We start from the raw sequence: 23976 nt of genomic DNA, 5'->3' as shown, positions 1-23976 counted from the left end.
CAATTAAGAAACTAATTAAACACATTTAAATATGCTTATGTACCTATACCTGCTGAAGAACCTAAGGGAACCATTCGCTGATATGTATCGTACTTCTAAAATATTAACGATACATTTCTTTACATAAACATTTAGTAAGATGCTTCTTACATCATTTATAAATATAAATATAAATATAAATATAAAATGGGGAAATATTAAATAAATGAAATGTAATAAACACTGAAATGTATTGTGAATGCATTGTGAAACGTAGCTCTTAAAATACATAACATATTTTCACTACTTTGAAAACTTGAAGTTGATTTTAAAAGTTGTAAAATCTGATAAAAATATATAAATGTATAATTAAGTAAATGTAAATACATCTAAAAATATAAATAATTATAAATGACCTATGAATTACGTGAATATGTGTATCAATATACATATCCATATACACATAGATGTAATTATAAGTTAATAAATATGTATATAAATTATAAATTATTAATTATTAATTATTAATGTCAAATACTAAGTCTCTATACTAATAAATGTACTAAATACTATATTCAAATATATATATATATATATGTGTGTGTCAAATCCAAGAATACAAATGAGAAAAATAAATAATTAATTAATTTGAATTGATTGCCTGTAAATGTGTAGAATGTGGATAAAATGTATTAAAATCAGTTAAAATGTAAAAATATGTTCAAAACTGCTTAAAATTGAAAGGGGTACTACATACTCAATATACATAAAACAAAGACTAGACCTTATGTTATTTGTGTAAACACCAAATGCATAAGTAATATGAAAAATATAATGTAAGAAGTGGAATAAACTGAGGTAAGACTACTTGTAAAACTTATACAAGATACTAACCAAATAAAGTAACAGTGTGTTAAAACTATCTGGCAACCAGATAATAATATACTAAATAAAGGAAATAATGTTTGTTCAAACTACTGAGTAAAGGCTAAAAATGTATATTTGTGTATATTTGTGTATAAGTACTACACCAGCTCCATAGAAAGTGTAGTATTAAAGCCTCGCTCGCCTTAGTTTTAAAACACTACTAATACTAAGTGTTATGTATTTTAATAGCTACATGTTTCACAGTGCATTCACAATACATTTCAGTGTTTATTACATTACATTTATTTAATATTTCCCCATTTTATATTTATATTTATATTTATAAATGATGTAAGAAGCATCTTACTAAATGTTTATGTAAAGAAATGTATCGTTAATATTTTAGAAGTACGATACATATCAGCGAATGGTTCCCTTAGGTTCTTCAGCAGGAATAGGTACATAAGCATATTTAAATGTGTTTAATTAGTTCCTTAATTGCATTTGATTGTTTTGATTGATTTTAGCAAGTTGTAATTTAGGCTTATTGAAGGTATTATTTAAAGCAAGGTATTGTCCTGTTTGTGAATATCTTGAAAAAGCCTGACAGTGTTTCAGGCGAAAGCGCTTGATGGATTTCACGTTCATATTTGTTTTTTATACCTAATAAAGTATTCTGTGGAAGTAATTATTGGATTATTTGGACTACATCCTTCTACCTTTGCTAACATGTCACAGGTATCATCCTGTTGTAATACATTCCATCACAACTAGTGGTTGATGTGTAAATGCCCTCTTCCCCCACTGTATAGGTGTACAGCGATACTGGGGTTGGTATATATAGCTGAGTGTGGCTCTTGTGGACACATCCACCATCATTGCAGTTATTGCTGAGTGTATCCCCCCCACCTAACTGGCTGTAATTCTGTACAGTTCATGTTAACAGGTTAAGTAGTTGTCTATCACACTATCTGCATTTCTACATCACCTCTCACCCTCCAAAGGGTAGGGCTGTGCCACCAACACCGGCACACCTATGTTTATCGAGTTGAGGATTGCACTACATTGGGGAAGGGACATATACCCTGCCAGTACCATCGTCAATGACATTAAACTAGCAGACTTCTTATTTCTCAATGTGTTGTTGTGCCTATTCTGTCTTGGTGCAATTACATAGGCTAAAATGGGTTCCTTGCACAGGTACATGCATCCATTCGTACAGTATTCTCTGTGTATTGCTTCATCACCAAAACCTCTGTGTGTGTTATACACAAACATGTCATGTGTACCACCCAGTACACTTACCATTGTCCACTGTAGAAGGGCTGCTGACATCATGCACTCATCTGTATACACCATCCCCAGACCTATTGGCCATGTGGCACATGCAGTAACTGTTATACAGACCTGTGACATGTGTTCACCTGCACCCAGGATATGGCACAACCAAGGTGTCACCACAGTGTCATACCCCTTGTAGAATACAACAGTAGACCATCATCCTGCTGACACATGGACACCTACAACACAAACAGAATACATTATGGAGACCACAATCACTGAGTGTTAATAACAGCTATAATGCATCATGGCTGGACAGCTACACTTCCTGACATGTAAGCATTAAACTTTACTGCTGACAACATGTTACACAGCATTCCACTGGTACACCATAGTACAGTCACCCTGTGCATCAGAACCATATTAGCCTGTCCCTGCATCAGTGTTATGGATGACAGGGATGTGGCACAGGTATCATCATATGCATAGGGTGTGTTGTTGGTTTGCCAGAGACCTAGGCTGAGCCATACATTTGACACCATGTGTGTGAGTGAGGGTGTTTAGTTATTAATTTGGCTGTGATGATGTGGTGTGTGTAGGTACAGGGTGCCCTAGCTGTGTTGGCATTATGTGTGTGTATGCATGCACACAGTTCTGCCATGTGGCTGCCCTATACAGGGGTTTGTTGGACAGCTGCAGACCGTACCTGGCAGGGTGTGCAGTTCACTGTCTCTGACCATGGACACATGAACTGTGCCTGCCAGGGGTTCCATGGGCACCACCAGGTACAAGCCATGATATGGTACTCTTCCCTGATGATGACATATGTCCACTGGATCTGGGTCCCTCTTGGGACTGGCTAGGGCCATGTGGACATGGCCTGCTGTGGTGTGGTGTGAGCAGCACTCCCCCTGCAGTACTGGGGCTGGTACTGCCATTATGGGAGCGGCTCTGTGTTCTGGCACATCCATGTTGACCTCCAGCAGTTGGTGGTGCTGGCCTACGTCCACGTAGCCATCGCACCACTCCCACCATATGCTCCAACACAGACATTCCACAGTCAAGGATTCCCACCATCTCACCCAACCGTCTATCAATGACCTCTGAAAAATAACGGAGGTCACCTGCAAGATCATGGATGTTGTCAGTAACAGCTGCATGAGTAGCTCTCTGCAGCCTCAGAGCCTGTCTGGTGTACCATTGCATACATGCCTGCACCTCCATGATAGCCTGAAACATGCATCTGGTGGTACCAGATATGGCACTTCTGCCAGGGGCACGATGACCAGCAGCCCTCCAATGAGCACCCCTTTACATCTGCCTATGTGGTACCCCACTGGACATCCGGCTATGACTGCTGTGTCCAGACATGTTTGCCATAGATACCACACTGTCCTGTCCCATGCCACCAACCACCAACTATCCCTCAGCTATGGCCACTGGTGATGGGGTATGTATAGGCATTGTGACTGTGTGCAGGGATTGGGTGGATAACAGTGGGATGTCAAATGATGGTGCAGCTTCAGCTCCTGGCAGCCCTACCTATGCCCCAACACACCTATCACCATTTTCAGTGTATGTATGGACACCAACATCAGATTGCCTGCAGGAGAAACCCTGACCCACCTCGCCACCTGTGAGGGGAAAACAAGAAATGCACTTTAAGACCTGTACGTCATTGCTTAACAGTACACACACACACACACACACACACACACACACACACACACACACACACACACACTGACATTCCACCATACTACTTACCTGTCCCTGAGTTTACAGAATATCCCTAGTTTGTTCTCTTAATATCCCCATCCTGCATCAGTCTTGAATAATTACAGTCAATAATACCAATCATTAATGTATCATTCTTCTAATTGCTCAGAAAATTGATCACAAAACATGACCTGTTACCCCATTAACTCCTTAACTTGATTGGAGTCATTTTTTTCAAAGACTCCCTGATGTCATCAAGTGTTCACCCTGGTTATGTCCAGACATCTTGAGCATGGCCACCACATGTTATGGGCTACTAAGTCACTCAATAATGTCACGCACTGGAGTGTCATACTTAACTATTGTTCAGTAGATGCAAGAGCTGTTGCTCTATTAACTTTTTATATGGACTACAGTAATATTTGGAAACACTCTCTGGTGTTGTCTAGTAATTCCCCAATGCATCTTTAGTGCTGCATACTTGGGTATTCTTTCTGCTGATTGCAATTAAAACAGTATCCCTGGTGTCTAGTTTTCCCTCCCAATGCATCTTTCATGCTGCAGACTTTATTATACTATCAGCTGTCCTGAGATTACATGTCAGAAAAACATTCCTGGTGTGTAATGTGTCTGTCCGTGTCCATGTACTGCATGATTTCTAAAGGAAGATGAGAGGTATGAACAACCCCACACTCACACATGTGCATACATGGACACACACACACACACACACACAAACACACACACATACACAGATGCATTCTACATACATCAACCCCCCCCTTCACTCCACCAGATAGCACTTACAGACAAATTACCCCCCCCAAACACACACAATTACAGGCGAGGTTGCACAATGATATTACACACAGACCTCTCATTACCCATCTGTCAACATACATGACATATGGCACTCAACAGCATGCAGTGCAGCTATAGTCAATCCCTGCTAGCAACATTATAGATCTCTGATGCATGGGTTGTGTTAGAAGATGATCCCCTTTCCCCTGGAACACACTGCACTCATGTACACAGTATCGCTGTGTACCTGTTCGGCACTCTGGCATGTACTGTGCACCATAGCTCACAGGTGTACACACGATTGATGAATGTGTATAAGTTTGTCAGTTATGTTTGCTCTGCTGCTCACAGGCTGTGTGTTTGTCCGACACATACCTGGGATGATATGTGGACAGATGTCATTTGTTAATGCCTGATGTCTGATTTGCAGATCTCATCATCAGCGGTGCATGTATGGCCAATAAAATACAATTACACTGACAAGCTTGAAACCTTACCGTGGCTATGGGGAGTGTACACACCTTTATTGATATGGTGCCCTTTTCCCTGATATGCCATGGGGCCACATTACTGCATATGTTAACATTACATGAACCTGATATTTGACATATGACCTGTGCATTCAAATGCAGTATCAAACAAATGTGTTAGTTGTGCAGATGCTGACTGAGATGCATACAATTTGTGGGTGCATATGTGTGCACACCCTTATCATGATGGTTTGTTGCACCTACTGTTATGTGTACTACAGCAGTCACTATTCCTGGAAAGGGTATACAAGCATGGGCCATCTGCATTTGCTAGTATTTGGTCACTCTGCCCTACAAATGTTCCCCATATCTGCATGATTGCAAGGTCAATTCATGTGCACAGCCTTGGAGGTCACACAATGCCATCACTATTGCTGTTGAGTCAGGGTTATGTCTGCCAAAATTCATGACCTTGACTGTGTGCAGATACAACCATTCTTAGTGAGCTTTGGATCTCTGCTTCAGTGCACTGTTGTGTTTCAGGATGACACCCGCTCCCCATCCTCAGCTTTTTTGCAGATGCTTGACAACTATGGCCTACACATGTATGTCATTTTGCAGTGTCCCAAACTCTGAACACTATGTGTACCAGCCTATTACCCGCTAATGAATGGCAAACATACAGGTGTACACTGGCACCAGCAAGGTACAGATGGGGATGGTGGGCCTAAGGTGGGGTGAGGCATTGGTTGTGCAGCACATGTATTTTAATTGATACAGTCTGTAGGTTTCAAATGTGATCTTGGTACACAATACACATTGCAACACATGCCTTTGGGGGACTTTTGCTGTTATGCATTCACTACCTGTAGAGAGGCATGGCTGATGTTTCCTGTGGTACAACTGTCCCATTTGATTACCCTAACCCATGGGCCACATTTATGCAGAGTCCAGGCAATTGCTGACATGGTACTGCACAGTCAGTACTTGCTAGACATTCCTGCAACTCCCTCAGTGTTTTGGGATGTTACTAGGCAGCCTGCATGACCAGTTTGCAACATGTGTCATCGTCTGTCTTGGATGGCTATCTGTTTATTTTCTACATTAATCCTGTCCCATACATCCTTGCCACATGCATAACTGTCTGCACTGTTTGCCATGGTATATGCAATGTTGAGGTAAGGCTATATGTCCAACTCCTGGGTGCTACCTTTTGGGTATGGGATCCATTCCATGGCTTGTAAGATGTGTGCAAGCCACAGCTGCCTCTGTTGCAGGTAAGTGGGGACATTTGATGGCTAAACATCTTGGACAGCAGACCATTTTTTGGTGTGACATTGAGGACCTGTATTTGCTGGAAGGTCCATACTCATGAAGAATGCATGCTGTCAGTACCCCAAAAGCTGCTTCCACAATATGTTATCTGGGGTGTATGCACACATATGCTAACAGTTTTTGTGAAGGTATGTATTCCCCATATTTGCTGTCCTAACATAGGATTCCATATTACACATTCATTGCTCATGTTAGGACCACATTGCAGGTTGTAAAGGTTGTGGAATGCAGTATTGTGATATGCTGTAGAGTAGATCTGTAACAGTTGCCATTGTAAAAGTGGCATATACACTGTCGTAGCACTGTATAAGGGTGATGTTTCAGACATGTCCCTACTGTAGGCCATTTGTCCCACCATTATGTTCATCTCTGTGCACACATCTTGCAATGACAGGTTGTTAGTTATATTGCAGGACTCTTACATACCCTTCAGATACCCTACCATGGTGACCACTGTGATGCAGCGCAGTTAACAGCAACAATACGTGAACATGTACAGCATGCATTATGGGTAGGTGTGTTAAATGTGTGTATGGAATATACCATGGCAATAACATGACTGGTGTATTGGCAAACCTGAACAAAGAACATACTCACCAGCTACAGTCTGCTGCCCTGGAGGTATACCAGAGGGATCTACATAATTGTGTGAGAGATGCAATGTCAGTAGCCACACCTGTGGCAATGGTACAAGGTGGGAGCAGGGTTACTTTACATCAACAGTACAAACCCACAGCACTACAGTTTATGCACAACTGTTTATTACTACAACACAGCAACAGACTATAGATATTTCATCTCATATACGCATGCTTAAACTCTACAGATGCAGATAGATACACAACAGTGGTCAGCCTTACCTGCACACTCTTCAACCATTGTGTGGGTAGCACCCACCTCCACTATGCTGTCTGCCGGGTCTTGTGTTTGTGGGCAGGCAGGTGTCCCAAGGCTGGCAAGGAGCTCCTCAACATGTGTCAGGGAGGGCTGGATGGCATGAACCCCCTGTTACAATCTGGTGCCCCCTAACAACAGCAGCACGCTGAAGGGCATGGTGGAGTAGATCAGTGCATCAGTGTTGGACCTGCTCATAACTGCGGTTATGCAGGCCAACATCGTTTACCCTGTGGACAAAATCATTCCACTGGTGGTCCTCTCCTGCAGATCATGGGCTGTACACCCAAACATTGTGTGGAAGTGCTGCACCAGGTATGTGATGATGACATCATTCTCCTGCGCTGTGTACATCAGAAGTCTCTCCCTGGACATTTTGCCTGAAAGACATACAGAGGGAAACAGGTCTGAGAACCTCATATGGCAAGGATATAATAGTTGTTAATACACATCTCTGTCTGCCCCCCACCATATCTACAACAACAATCTGATCACACAACTCAATGGGAATGTCTACAGAAGACCTACCCTTGGGACATATATCGTATTGTACAACAATTTGTGCAATGTGTTTGTAATCATGTTCCATGTTGAAACACTATCATTGGTGGCCTGTTACGAACAATGTCACCTGCATGCCATTGTAAGGGCCATTATGGTTTCATGTATGCATGTATTCTGTTTGCTATGTGACTGCTGCACATCTGTTGCTTTGTGTTAATGGGGATATCTATGCATGCTGTTAAACATAATCCTGGAATGTGTGGACTATTGCTACCCATGTATGTTCCATAATAGTGACACAACAGCGTGTTTGGGAAGACAGTTTCCAGCAGAACCACCTCTCCCACCTCATCTGGCCATGTTACCAGTCCACATCCTATCTGGGGCCCACCCTGGGACCTCATCATCTACTGGTCCTGCACTACCTTCAGGTGGAACCACTTCAGGGGATGGTGTTCAATCCCCCCCTCAGGAGAACACACAGACACGATCCTGTCACCCGAAGTCAGTTCCAGGGTCTGGTGCATAGGGAGCTCCACAGAGACTTGGTGGATGTGCTACAGCACTTTGAGGCCCTCAATACACAATTACAGAGTCTGCATGTTCCTCCAGCTCAGCCCCCAGCCCAGGCACATTCAGGGCCATGACGATGCTGTTGTGACTGCCCATGGGAGGGTCCCAGTGTTTCCATATAGGGGTTCATGGGCTTCCACATTCCAGACACTCCCCATCCAAGGTGTTTACCCGCCAAATGTGTCATATACCACCCCTGTATGCTGTCTTGTCTGTCTTCCAACCCAACCTATCTCCCCAAATATACCTACTATTCTTCCCCAAAATACCAATCCCACCTTCACAAACAAGGGCATTGGGCTCCCAACATGGAGTGCACACCAGACATAACTATCCATTTTGCACCCATGTACTGCTATACATACATATATATATATATATATATATATATATATATATATATATATATATATGTGTGTGTGTGTGTGTGTGTGTGTGTGTGTGTTTATTGATATGTGTGATGTTCTCTCACACATATAGTGCGGCACTGTCATTCAACAGTAGGGCACATGTATTTATATAAATGTGTGTGTTTGTGTTTGTATATATGTAGACACACACACACACACACACACACACACACACACACATATATATATATGTGTGTGTGTGTGTGTGTGTGTGTGTGTGTGTGTGTGTGTGTGTGTGTGTGTGTGTGTGTCTGTAGACATACATGTACATATATATATATATATATATATATATATATATATATATATATACACACACACACACACACACACACACACACACACACACACACACACACACACACACACACACACACACACACATATATATGAGGTGCATTCAAACATCAGGTCCATACTCTCTAACTCTCCTTCCTGCACAGCTGCACTGTTCTGCCTTGCTATAGCACAGACAGGTGTCACATGTGGACACAACCTAACATTAGGGTGGTATATATAGGGACAGATTGCAGGTAAGCTTATTACACACCTATGGCATTTGTGCATGCTACAGTACATGTTAACATGACTGTCCTGAAAGTGGTGAGGTGTAAAATTCATGTGTCCATCATAACGGCATTACTTCCACCACCAGCTATTGCCCACACTAATATACGTCTTGCGGTACACAACACACACTATGATGGCTTACATCTTGTCATGCAGTGCTGATCTGCAAAGTTGACAGGTATGGCCCACTGCCCACAGGGACAGACACTATTGTCAATAGCAGTTGTTCAGCAGGACATAATTACAACAACAATAACACCTGATGGCACATATAAATCATTCCACATCATCTATCCCATTATTATAGACCAAGTACCACATTCAATTACATGCATATATGCTTCACATACCTGTTGTGGGACTGTCATCTCTTCTGGATACAATTTGCTGTGTCTTCTTGGTTAACTTGGGATGTTTGTAGGTTCAGTTGTCGAACAACTTTATATTTACTGGATGCTTGTTTTTTCTCAATCTCTCTCTCTCTCTCTCTCTCCCCACTACATGGATTGAGCTGCTTTCAATAGACTGCAGCATGAATTTTGTAGGTGATGCACATGATCAGGTGATGGCCTCTTCTTCAATCAGTGTCCACTACTTGCTACATGCATGCAGCCTGCTGTGTAGTTCTTCCAATTACCACTGTCATGGAAACACACTACTATAAATTACTAAATCATGTGGGTGTGGTCCCTTTACCCTTCCTGTATGGAGGACATCCTTCCTGTGTGTGGGCAGCAGTGTTACAGACAGCAGGTAACAATACTTCTTACAAGAGGACATGCAGACACAGGTCAACTACATATCTGTATAAAGTTCCAGACCTACAGACAGTGTGAGTAGTGATGCTATATGCATTGTATACCGCTAGTGATACAGGGTTTGTGTGTACATACTAGTTTAGAATGGCATGCAGTCTGTCTGCATAGCTCTCAACTGTGGGCCTATCCGCATGATGGCCAGAGGACTGGCTGTTATGTTTTGTCTGTCCACCACACAGGTCTTGTCTCAGATATATCACTGGCATTCTGTCTGTTGAGTGCTATCAGTACATGTCTACATCCATTTGTGTTTCTGACTTCATATTCCTGAATAAGGGTATGTTGCAACCAATTCCGTAACACCAGAAACTTTCTTAGTGTATAACAACAATAATGCAAATATGGCCCTGTGTTCCAGCCTCTGTCCTCCACCTATATACCAGGCTTTGTCCATATGTCATGTAGTAAGAGGTTGTTAAGTAGTGGCCTATGATTATGTCGTGCTGCCATTCCTGCCATCATTCCAGTGATGTTGTGGTCCCCACACATATTGTGGGGTAGGGTCCATATATATGTGGGCTACAGCTGGACAAAATGTATGTATGTCCTTGTAAAAGCGAGAGGTCAGTGTATGTAACACTGTTATATGCCCCTGTAAGTCATTCTATGAGGGAGGGCTATGCACCATATATAACCTAGGCTGTTATAACATGTGAGGGATATCAGTAGTAAGATACCTTAAGGTATATAGCTGTAAATGTTCATACATTTCACCTTGGGAACATTGGTGGGCTAGTGCTTACTGTCTTACAGACTGTTCTGTTTGTCAGTGTGGTAATGATGTTTTAAGTTGAGCATTGTTATGTAACAGATACATCTTCATTGTGACAACTTAATTCTTTTCCCCCTAGGGGTTGTGTACAGAGTGTAATTAGAGGCAGATGAACTACAACTGCATTACTTACTGTTGATTGATTCTTATCTTCTGCGCCAATGTTACTTTACTGTTGTACTACTTGAAGGCCATGGCCTGGACAGCAACATATGTTATGCTTTCAGATTGCTGTATAAAATGTTTTGCTTGATAGTTGCATTACTCAGTATGCATTTCAAACACCTAACAGCTATATGACATGGCATATACAACTATAATAGTACACAAATAGACATTTCTTATGTATGCAAACCTGTAGGTGGTGTCATATCCTTTGACTTCTCTGTGGCTATATGTTTCATGCAATAATTGTCTTTTGTATGAGAGAATCAAACACTGTCCATTTTAAAAGGTGGCAACTGTAGGAATACTGGCTGTTCAGTATGCTGTGTATCCTCTAAATATGTATCTTCCTATACATATCTATACATAGTAATATATGTGCGTGTATGTGTATATACGTGTGTATATATATATATATATATATATATATATATATATATATATATATATATATATATATATGCATATACATGTGTGTGTGTATCTGTATCATTGGAATGTTTACTGCTTCCACATTGTACAGTCCTTATGGTAGACAGACTGTTTTGCATATTTTATTGATACCATCCTGACATCGTACAGGTGGGATGGATTACTGTTAACTTCTTGTGGCTATGTTCTGTAGGGTCCTGGTTATGAGACTTGCAAATGTTGGTATTGTGTTGCAAGGCAGATCTGTTTGGCTGTGGAAGAGGGGATGATATCAATAATTACAAGAGGTGCTTAAATTGTGCCCCCTCACTCCCATTAATGGTGCCTTTGGTCATATATGTATTTGTAGTGTTCTGTTATATATCTCTAGATATAATATATGTGTATATATATATATATATATATATATATATATATATATATATATATATATATATATATATTTACATATATGTATTGCTATCTATCTATCTATCTATCTATATATATATATATATATATATATATATATATATATATATATATATATATATATATATATATATATATATATATATATATACATACACACATACACACACACACACACACACACACACACACACACACACACACACACACACACACACACACACACATACAGCTACATATATAAATACATTTCCTCTACTGTTGAATGACTGTGCTGGATGATATGTTTGAGAAAACATCAGAGTTATGTATATCTGACATGGCTTACTGATAAATCACTTTGGCTATTGTGTGCAGGGTCCTGGGATCAAGACTTGCAAGGGCTGATTATTTTGTTGATGGGCAGAACAAGGGCTGTTGGACACTGGGTGAGTAAGGCACTTTTAAGCGGGTTTGCGTGGGCTTGCGCAATGGTAAGCAATGCTAACTTCCAGTTAAATATGCTTACAGAGAGTTTGCTTCAAAGTTGCTTAACCTGTGTGTGCATTGCTTGCCCCCATGCAAACAGGATTGAAGCCGCTTACTACTGCTTAAAAGTGCTTACTCCTGCTTACCCCCATGCTAATTTCTTTCACTGAAAAGAAAAAGTGGTGATAGGAAAGTGGTAAAAACGGGGCACAAAGAGGGAAAGACAGTAGGGAAAATAGCTAGGGATGTGCAGGATGGGTGTAGGGAAGGTCCATAGCTGCCCATTTCTTCTACAGCAACAGCTGTGATTATACACTGCTTTGGAGGTAGATTTGGACACTTAAACTCCTGAGAGAGGGGTAAGGACAACAATAATATGTTGAGAAGCCAATTAGAACAGATTAAGTGTCCAGTGGACACATGTGAGAAATGGACAGCTATGAATGGGGTGAGATTTTTTTGGGAACATATTGCCTTTTTTTTTAAGGTGAGAGTGGAATGTTGGGGTGGAATAGTAGGTATATTTGGGGAGGTAGGTTGGGTAGGATGACAGACAAGTCAGATGAGACAGCATACAGGGGTGGTATATGACACATGTGGGGGTAAGGGAGCGGCGTTTGGAAGTCAGAAGCCTATGAGCCCAGAAATAGAAACAGTGGGACTGAGGTCCCCACCCATAGGCAGTCACCACTACACCTTCACGGCCCCAAAGGTAGCTGTGCTGGGGGCTAGGTAGGAGGGGCAGGCTGACCCTCTAGATGTACCACATGGCCCTCAAACTGGCGTAGCTGATCTCCGAACTCCCTGCGGAGCTCGCTACAAACCAGACCCCGGACATAATGATGGGTGACAGTTTTCTGTCTGCTCCCAACTCCCAAGGGGGCGAGCCCCATCCCCTGAGGCAGTTCCACCGAAGGTGGTGCAGGACCAGTGGACGAGGATGTCCTGGGGTGGGCCCCAGATGTGCTGGTGCCTGATGCCAAGGCCAGATGAGGTGGGAGAGGTGGGTCCGCTGGGACCGGCCTTCTCAAACGTGCTATGGTGTTTCAATTTTAAAACATATGCGGGTTAGTAATAGTCAACCCATTCCAGGATTAGATATAACAGCATACATAGATATTCCCATTAACCCAAAACACCAGATATGCAACTGCTGCATAGCAAACACAACACATGCATATATGGAACCACACTGGCCATTACAACAGCATGCAGGTACACTGATGGCAGCATGCCGCCAATGTGAGAGTATTTCAACATAGCACATGCATAGAAATAAATTTCAATATTTATCAAACAATAGGACATATGTCCCAACAGTAGATTTAATTGTACACTTACCCATTGAGGTGTGTATTTCGATTATTGTTGCAGATATGGTGGGGGGGGGGAGATGTCAATTAACTTGTATATCCCTGTAGTTCTCAATACTTTCTTAGTTAGTGCCATAATCTGTACCTTACACGTATTATTACACTACCCTATGGCCTTAGTTTGGACAGTGGAAGTTTGTAGACAACTATATAAGTGAACTGTGTTTTACCTGCAGTATACACCTCTTACCTGGTATACCTGTGGAGATATTGTTTGTTAACACTATCTGACTGTTTCTACACATATTCCCAGATTCCAGGTTGATGTTATGCACATACCTCTCAATCTCTTATTGCACACACTGGGCAAGGCTTGACAACATGCAGGTGAAACTGGGACATATTTTGATAATTGCCCTCATAAACCTTTGGTGAGTTGCTACAATGACAGATTTGTTTTCATATACATTTTCTGAATATTTACAGGTCTGACAGTCAATTCGTTATATGTCATTAAATGCTGCCTAAATGTCAGAGATCATCACACTGATTTGCCAGGGGGACAGGGTAACAGGCAGCGGATATGGGACAATTATCTGGACATTCTGAACAAATCTGTACAGTTGAGGGGTATGATTCTGCATACAGCATGCTACCACTCCCAGGATTCAAACCATGGCTGTGTGTGCTAAAAATACAACAGTGTATGTCTCATTTGAGTGTGCTATTTGGATTTTGTTGTGTATCTTTTCACTGTTTTCTGTCTAAGTCTCCCTCAGTTGTACAATATGACCTTGTGATTGCAACAGTCGTATATAGACATTCCTACAAATTTTATTTATGTAGAACAGTATGGGTAACAGTGCTTAATACAACAGCAATATTAAGAGAATGCAGCACTACATCACCATATGATACCAGAGTAAACACAAGCATTCCAGGAGTTAGACCTTTATTGCCAGGCTATTACCCTTTTATTTACATATGGCATATATGAGACTCTTCCTGCCATTTTGACTGGTTTATTCAGTACATCCCATACACAATACAGATTTTATACTGGCATTTTACTTTCTTCTACTTTTAGATGTATTTCTTATGACAGTACATGCAAGATTATTACTAACCTGCCACGCGATGCAGCCTCTGCAGTCTACACGCATGGGCTTCCTGATTCACAGCCCGCTCCACTGCCACTGTCAAAGACATAAGAGAAATATTTAGCCATACCTATCCATAATATACATGAGCTGACAATTATTAAGCAGGTAGTAGAATGAGTGCTTATACACTGCTGGGAAATTACCCTGCCTAGCTTCTTGGATACACTGATCCAAGAGCTCCCTCTTCCTCCATTTCAGATCTGCATAGTGATGCCTGACCTGCTCACCAGTTCAAGGGATGCCAGTGATACTGTTGAAATCACGGGTGAGATGGTCCCAGGCTTCCGCTTTATATTGGGAACCCTGGTACTGGTCCTGCAGCAGTCTTTCTTCATGGTCTTTTACCAGTAGTCCTGCCATGACCTTGGACTCCTGGATGCCCTAGCGCTGCACTTGGAGGCATGATCCTTCTCCGATACCAGCCATTGTGCCTACAGGAGGAAGCTGAAACCAGTTATGAGGTGTATCCCCGCCTGTGGGGTTTAAATTGGGCCAATTTCCCACACTTTGCCATGATTGGACGATTTTGAAAATGCAAAGCTATGGGCAAACCTGCTTACCTAAAGTTGGCATTGCTTAAAGGGGTATACCAATGAGAAAATTGATTTAGCTAGGCTATACATTGCTTACACCTAGTAAGCAGAGGTGTGTAATGCTTAGCATTGCTTATTTTTAAATTTGCACACTATTTGCTGTTTGGTACTGATTTATCATTCATTATATGTTATATATTTGTTTAGTATCCATGATTCATGTGTACATACACTGTATGGGGTACTTGTGTTTATTGGAGAATTTCACCACTTTATTACAATGACACCTCACATCTGGACTTAATGCAGTACTCCAGTTCACATATATGTGTTATGTAGTAGGTTATACAACATAAAATTGTTTATAAATTCCTTTCACATGTAAATTGTGATTTTGCTATAACAAGGATCTGTTTGGGTATACCTCAATTTTATGTACAGCTGTGATGGCTTACTGGTTAACTGCAGTGACTATAGTGTACAGAGTCCTGGGTTCAAGTTTGCAAGGGCTGTTTATTTTGTTGCTGAGCAGAGCAGAGCAGGCGCTGTTGGATACAGGGTGATTAAGGCACTTTTAAGCAGTTGTAAGCGGGTTTGAGAGACGGTAAGCAATGCTAACTTCCAGCTATATATGCTTACAGAGTGTTAGCTTTAAAATTGCTTAACCTGTGTGCACATTGCTTATCCCCATGCAAACAGGATTAATCCCACTTACTACTGCTTAAAAGTGCTTACTCCCACTTACCCCCACACTACTTTAGAAAGAAATGAAACATGGGTCTTCGGAAAGTGGTAGATTTGGAGACTTTATATATATTTTACACTATTTGCTGTACGGCATGGATGTATCACTCATTACACATTATAACTTTGTTTAGTATTCCTGATTCATGAGTACATATACTGTATGGGGCACTTGTGTTTATCTGTGGATTTTACCACATTATTACAATGACACCTCACATCTGCACTTAATGCAGTACTCCAGTTCACAAATACATGTTATTTATTGGTTCATAGGTAGGTACTAGGCTATTGACCCTAGAGTCTATATAAGACTAGCCAAAAAGGCCCCCTGGCTTTCACCACCCAAGAAAATTATTTACCTGTGCCCCTGTCAAGCAGAGTCACAGATGTGATCCCCAGGGTGAATTTCCTATTTCCCATCCAATCATCAAGATTTTTCTTGAAGAGTGCTAATGAGGAACTTTGTTTGATATAGATTGGTAGTTTGTTCCATAGTATGAGAAGTCTCTGGGACAGGAATCTATCTCTCCAGCATGTTCTGTTTATTGTGGTAACAAGGTTTCGGTCTCTAGAGTGTGTAGCTCAGAGGGATTGGGATTTCGTTAAGTGGAGCATGTCCAACAGATCTGGGTTTTACATAGCTTTGAATGTTAGGCAGAGATTGCCTCTGTGTAGGCGATATGCGACGGAGTAAAGCTGGAGTTTTTTGAGACGGTCTGCATAGGGCATCTGTTTGAGGCCAGTAATCCACTTTGTGAGGTATTTCTGCGGATTTCTGCGGCCTTTCCAGTTGGTGTAGATATCTTGTGAGGTACATACCAAAAGGAGTGTTGCACTCTATAATGGGTCTAATGATTGATGAGTAGAGGGGAACAATGACCTCTTTTTTCCTGGATGAGAAACCTTTTGTGATGAGGGGTGCCACATAGTAGGATTTCCTGACTACTGTGGTGATGTGATTATCAAAGGAGAGACTACTATCCACCTGTGTCCCAAGGTCTCTTATCACACTTTTGGTGTTACGTAGACTACCACCTGTGTGGTAGTCCATGGGTACAGAGTTTTTACCAAAAGGGATGACGATGCACTTTTTGGCATTGAGCTTGAGGCCATGGCTTTGACACCAGGCACCTGTCTCAGTTAGGCCCTTTTGTAGGATGTCCACATTGTTAGGAGTTTTGATTATGGCGCTTAGTTTGCAGTCATCTGTGAACTTTGTTAGCCCAAGACCTTCTGTGTTAGCCTGTACTTCAAAGAAGTCGATACCAATCAGGAGAGGACCCAGGACTGAACCCTGTAGTACTCCACTTATCACTGGTTTGAAGTCAGATTTGGAGTCTGCTACTTCCACAGTGTGGGTTCTGTCAGTGAGCCAGTTGGCAACCCATCTTGTGACATAGGGATTTATACCAAGTTTAGTGAGTTTCTCTATAATTCCAGAGTGGGGGATGGTGTTGAAAGCCTTAGCGAGATCTAGATAGGCTGTGTGAACCACCTTACCCTCATCTATGGCTTTGGTGACTGCTTCAAAGAAGTCTATCAGGTTTAGGAGACATGATCTGCCTTTTACAAACCAGAACCGGGTGGAGTCCAGAGTTTGGAGATTACCAATGTCTTTGTTTATAAGTTCTATGATGATACATTCCATGGCCTTGCAGACCAGGCTTGTTAGGCTAATGGGGTGGTAGTTACTGGGGTCCGTGGTGGAGCCCCCTTTGTGGAGTGGAATAACCACTGCTGTCCACCATTCAGTGGGCACAAAGCCTAAGGTGAGGCTATGATTGAACATGGTACTTAGGTGGGATGCCAGTTTGTTCTGTAGTTTGTGTAGAACGCAGCCTGGGATGTTGTCAGGTCCCATGGATGCTGTGTTCTTGGCTTTGGAGAGTGTGGTTTTTACCTGTGCAGCCATGATTACAGGAACTTTGCATTCTTCTAGTATAGAGATGGGCCCTTTAGGGGGTGAGAGGGGGGTAAAGTTCACACTGAACCTATCTGTCAGGATGTTGGCAGTATCAGTTGGTTCTGTTTATTTAGTGCCATTGTGCTGTAACTCAGAGCAGATCTGAGTGTTGCCATTGAGATTCTTGACATAGCTATAGAAGGCTTTGTGGTTGTCTTTAGAAACTGATGTGATTTTGCTTTCATAACTAGCTTTGGATGATTTTATGAGGGATGTCAGCTTCTTACTCAGGCTGACCAGGGAGTTCCTCCAATCATGGGATTTTACTCTTTTTTGCAGCAGTTTCTTTCTTCTGTTGTAGAGTTTGTTTATGGCAGGGGACCACCACATTGGCTTTCTTTTTTTGGAGGATAGCATCTTGGTTCTGTTAGGGATAGCTTGATCCATGCACTTGTGTAAGTGCCTATAAAGTGCATTTGTGTAGGATTCAGCAGTCATACCTCTATTGTCTGTCTGCATGGGTGTCGTGATGTTTGCCACTTCTGTCTTAAGCATGAAGTTGGCTTTGGAGAAATATTTCATGGTGGTTTCCCTAATGGCGGGTGGGGGTGGGATGTGGATGTCTAGGGTGATTAGCTTGTGGTCAGATCTGATCAATGGGAAATTGACCTCTGGTGTGGAACACCAGTCACCCATGTTGGTAATGACCAGGTCTAGGATATTGCTGCCCTTGGTGGGGGTGTGGATAAGTTGATCCAAGGCTTTGGAATTTATGAATTCCAGAAAACGCTGAGCAAAAGAGTTGGTACATGAGTAGTTTTCCCAGTTAATGGTGGGGTAGTAGGTTATACAGCAAAAAAATGTTCATAAATTGCTTTCACATGGAAAGTGGAATTTACTACAGTGAGTATCGAACCGAGAATTACTGCTCGCAAAACTGCAAAAAAAGATCCGACCACTACACTATTGCGGAACTGCTTCAAATGAATGTATCTTGCCATTTATCTTCTTGTGCTATTCAAGCTACAGTATGCATAGCTAAGCAATGGGCAAATCCACGCAACTATGGTTAAATTTAATCCGTGTGATAAAAAAATTTTCTAGTGTTATATGCTCTGGGAGGGGACAGGTTACACCTATTGCTGTGGATTTCTGCATGCATCTGCACATTTGGCAGACATCCTAGCAACACCCATTCCTCTCAATATCTTCATGCAACATATCTGGACAAAGCTTGACAAAATGAGGTACAACTAGGGACAAATTTCAAATATTGCTCTTATAAACTTAAGTAAGTTGCTAGTGTAACAGGATTTGTTTTAATATAACGTTTCTGAAGGATTTGGAGTCTGAAACTCAAATGTATGCCAGTATTTAATGACTTCAATCCTGAGATCACCCCAGTGATTTGCCAGGACAAATGAGGCACAGGCCAAAAGTATGAGCAAAAAATGTGGACATTCTGCGATGATCTGTGCAGTTGAGAGGTATGCAACCCCTATGAGTGTTCTCGCTCATTGTAATTGCCGAATGACAATTCTTGAGTTCAGGGGTGTGTATATTGTGAGAGCTCTGCTCTCAGACACACCCCTGCACTCGTCCACGGCTCCATGTTAGTTTATATAACACCAAAAGTACCCTAAATATATGCTAATAAAGGTCCACAGCTCACTACCAGTTCACGGACTGTAAAATGACTTTTATTAAAAATAAACAAAGATAAACCACTTAAGGTTATAAATATAATATACACAGGTTAAGTGCTTTCATCTGCTAACTGCAGACTTCATAAATATGCATGGCGTGCTGCTCTTAAATGGTTGTTTCTGTGCAGGAATAAGCTATTCCTGCATGGAACCTTACTGAATCGTGGGGCTAGTTTTTCAGAGTATGAAATTATACGTGTAGCAAAGTAGAGATGTAACACTTCATGGTGGCATGAAACATCTACGACCATTCACGCAGGATTGTTAGTTTAACCCTCTTCCATTTATTCACATTTTTGCTTTGTTCCTTCCTAGTTTCATATACATCTTTCAATGTCACTCATTTATGTCTTTACACAATCCTTTTATTATGCTTCGTATAATTCTATGCACCTGTGCAGCTGATTTTTTTTTGTTCCACTTCATCAATTTCCTGCAAGGTTCATCTATATACTATTTGGTGACCAGGTAGGTGAATTGTTCATACACCATTTTTTTTAGGCATGACCCAAGCTATAATGGTAGTAACAGGACAATATCCAGTCAAAAGTATATAGCATTAAATGCAGTTACAGTATTATAAAAGTTGAACAAAAAAGAAGACAAACATTAAATTATGACATGTTTTAGTACTGTATCTATAAATCTGAGTTACTGATAAAGTGTAAAGTGGTATATAAAACCATGGCTAGCTCATCTGACACCCTGTGCAGATCCCCACACTGATGACCTCCTCAACTCACTGCTGAAGAGAATAATAAGAGCCAAAACATCCTCTTGTTCATTCATGAAATTGCTAAAACTAAGCACTTCAGCACTTCATCTGAATAAGAAATGAGTATCAACATTTATTAATAAAGTCAAGATACCCTTAAGGCTTCATAAAACATTGCTAGCAGTGCACTCATACACAATCAATACCCTTCACAGCTTGTTTTCAGAGCCCCCCCTTCATCCTGCCCTAGTTATGGTGCTGATATACAGAGAGTGCAGAAGATCAAGGAGGACTGCACATGACAGATATGTGCCCAAATATGAGATAATGTTATTAACACCTTTTTACTACTTGGTACATTGTTTTAGAGTAGAGAAAAAAACTATTTCCATATTTGCAATAATGAAATTCCTATGAAAGTTCTCAGTTTGAAGATAATCATTTTGCTAGCACTTGAGTATATAGTAAGAATATACCTTAATTTTAGAGTTAAGTAAGGTTATTCTCATTTAAAATGATTAGATGAAACATTTACATCTATTCTGCTCTTGTAAATGATTCTTGAAGAGCTCTTGGATGTTTTTTAAATTGCTAGAGTTGCTAATATTTTGTGGGATGTTGTCTTAGGATGCTTGGGCAACCTATGTGAAAGCTTCTCCAGCTATTGCTAATATAAATAGTAGTCTAGTCAATAGTATTACACTGCAGTGTCACAGGTTGTGTAAGGTGATTCTAAACTGGAGTTTGTAAAATAATAAGGTGATAATTTTCATTTATCAGTCTGTATGTGAAGGCATTTGAGAGGAATGTACCTCTTGCTGTGACTGGTAACCAGTATGAATTTTAATTGTGGTATGATGATATTCATTTGGGGGACAAAACTGTATATATTTTATAATGATAGTTTCTACTCATTGCAGTAAATTTATATTACATAGGGAATGTAAAGCAATAACTGGTATGGTATATTCTAACCTGGTAAGAAAGTTGCTTGCAATATGTTTCCAGGATTCTAAGGTAAGTGACATACTATATACTACTGTAAGTTCATTAAGGGCATTTTGTGCTGTAGTTTCTATATAAGGGTAGATTTTGGTCTAGTACCAATCCCATGTACTTTTGATTGTTAACTACAGGAAGATGTTTATTATTTGGAGCTTTTAAAATTAGAATTTGCTCTGTCTGGATTCCATGGAGGGTGCTGGATAGCATGGTAATGACTTTTGTGTATTTGGACATAGTCTTACTAATGAGTGTTAAGTCTAACTTGAACTTTGATCCTGTCCCTAATACCAACTGCACATCTTAGCTTAGATAATCACTTTCTGTAACACTACTACTGTTCAAACAAAGATTGCCTGAATTTACTGGTAGGGTTTGGTTAACCGATTACAAAAGGTTTGGGGTTTTGCTGAGCACATTTTCAAACTCCTGGCAATCATTACCTGTGTTTTGATGCTTGAACATTTCAATATATCACTTTATACTTATTTGTGGATAGTGTCAGTTGAGGTGTGTGGGAGGTTGCTTATATTTTGTTATAAGGTATTTAATATTTCAGAAGAGAGTTGACTATTTTGATGTACTTAGATTTTTAGTTGTGGTTTGGTCAAATAAACTGTACTTGAGTAATGTAGCTTATTTTTGCACTACTAGTTTTAATTCTGATATTATTTTTCTGTTTTTTTTTTTTTTTGTATTTGATAAATTTGTATTTGTTAAGTCTGGTCAGCTTTTCATTTAACAAGGCTGTCCCTTTGTTTAACCTGCATAATAATGTCAAGGGTTACCGTTGATCTTTTCCTGCAATATAATCTATGTGCTGTGAGGCGTAACATTTTACTATTGAGCTAAAGAGCTGCTAATTCAGCTGTATCCAGTTTTGATAAGAGGATGTGTGTTTGGAAGGTTTTGTCATATTTCTGGTTTAGAAGAAAGTTTGAAAGGGCAGAGAGGGATGTTTTTTCAAAGACTGTATTTATTACTGCATTACAGTCACTGACAAGAGTTTGGTAGTACTGGTATAGACTGAAGTTGGCTGAGTATATTAATTATTATATGTAAGATAGTGGTTTTGTGGTTTATTGGATTAAGTCTTTTTATCCTGGTTTCCTAGTTGTGTGAGCTTATATTTGGTAATACTGGTGTTACTTTTCCAGATGGCTATTCCAAGCTAACTCTAAGTCTACTGATTTAGTTAATTTAGAGTATGTAGTGATCTCTTCAAGTGTAGCTTTGTAGGAAGGTAATGTTGTCAGGACAGGGGATGTATACATTTTATTATATTCACCAATACTAATTGATATTACTCAGTTTGTATCTGAGTCTTTGATGGTACTGCATGTAACAATTAGCTATGGAGCGAGGTTAGCACTTTTCTTATTAACATCATTATTCCTCATTATGTCTTTGATATTTTTCACCTACTTACACATTATTTGTTCAACACTGCTGACCCCAAATTATAACATATCCACATACTCCATCTTGTTGTACACACAAAATGTCTGGGACAATGTGTTTCCATGGTTATTTCTGAATCATATATGGCTTTATTAATATCAGCCCTAAAACTCTTGTATGCTCTTTCAGTTATTGTCTGCCAGTTTAATGTAAACACATTACAGTATGGACTATTGAGTTTAATGTAAACACATTACAGTATGGACTATTGAGTTTAATGTAAACACATTACAGTATGGACTATTTTGTGATTATCTTTTTTTTTATTTCAGACCAGAGACAGTAATCTGATTGGAGATGAGGCTGGAGCCAAAACGAGCAGTTCAGCAGCAAAAGGTTTTAACATTGCTGCAACAATTGTCACAGCAGTAACATGCACCATCGTGGCTTTGGTCTTTATATTCATACGTGTTTCATTACAGACAAGGGGCTATTAAACATATAAAAGTCTGTAACTGATTCCTCCTTCACTGTGTTGGTTACAGACACTGCTGGACCTTTTTCTGAACAATAAAACAGCATACCACATAGAATTCTTTCCTGCATGCTGTCATGTAAAATGTTTTCTGCAACTGCAGTTGAAATAGTCTGATTAACTTGTATTTAGACAGTATAATTTGTTGATGTACTAAACAGTTTGTGTGGTTTATGCATGAATATCAGTCCTCTGGGCACTTGTAGCATTTGCTGATTAAAATACAAAAGTCGTAGTGTTACTCTCACTCACATCTTCAGATCTGTCAGAAACATCTGGAATGGAGATATATTTCATCTGTACCCTGTCTTTAATAACTGGACAATAATTGTAGCAATAGTAACAGCTTTCTCTGATGACTGCAGCAAGGAAATGTGCACATGAAAAGCCATGGCAGCTAAAACATGCCCCAGGATTCAGTAAGCTCTGCACGGTGTGCAGGAATAGTGCAAGAGCTGCTGCACACAATATGGCCGATGAGCGATACAG

General features: G+C 40.4%; 1 protein-coding gene across 1 annotated transcript in view; it reads left to right on the top strand.

Annotated features, from left to right (window-relative positions):
- The window catches only part of LOC122810930 (interferon-induced transmembrane protein 1-like), a 99203-nt gene extending 75553 nt beyond the window's left edge, over positions 1-23650 (top strand). Inside the window, exon 2 of the mRNA XM_044082462.1 lies at positions 23285-23650. Within this exon, the coding sequence (XP_043938397.1) occupies positions 23285-23449 (165 nt within the window). The 3' untranslated portion in view covers positions 23450-23650. The remainder of the gene's footprint in view (positions 1-23284) is intronic.
- The last annotated feature ends 326 nt before the right edge of the window (positions 23651-23976 follow it).

Source organism: Protopterus annectens, chromosome 9.part0, assembly GCF_019279795.1.
Source record: "Protopterus annectens isolate FY-2018-M chromosome 9.part0, PAN1.0, whole genome shotgun sequence".
Classification (NCBI taxonomy): Eukaryota; Metazoa; Chordata; order Ceratodontiformes; family Protopteridae; genus Protopterus; species Protopterus annectens.
The sequence above is the reverse complement of the archived record's forward strand: the minus strand, read 5'-3'. Positions and strand labels throughout refer to the sequence as shown.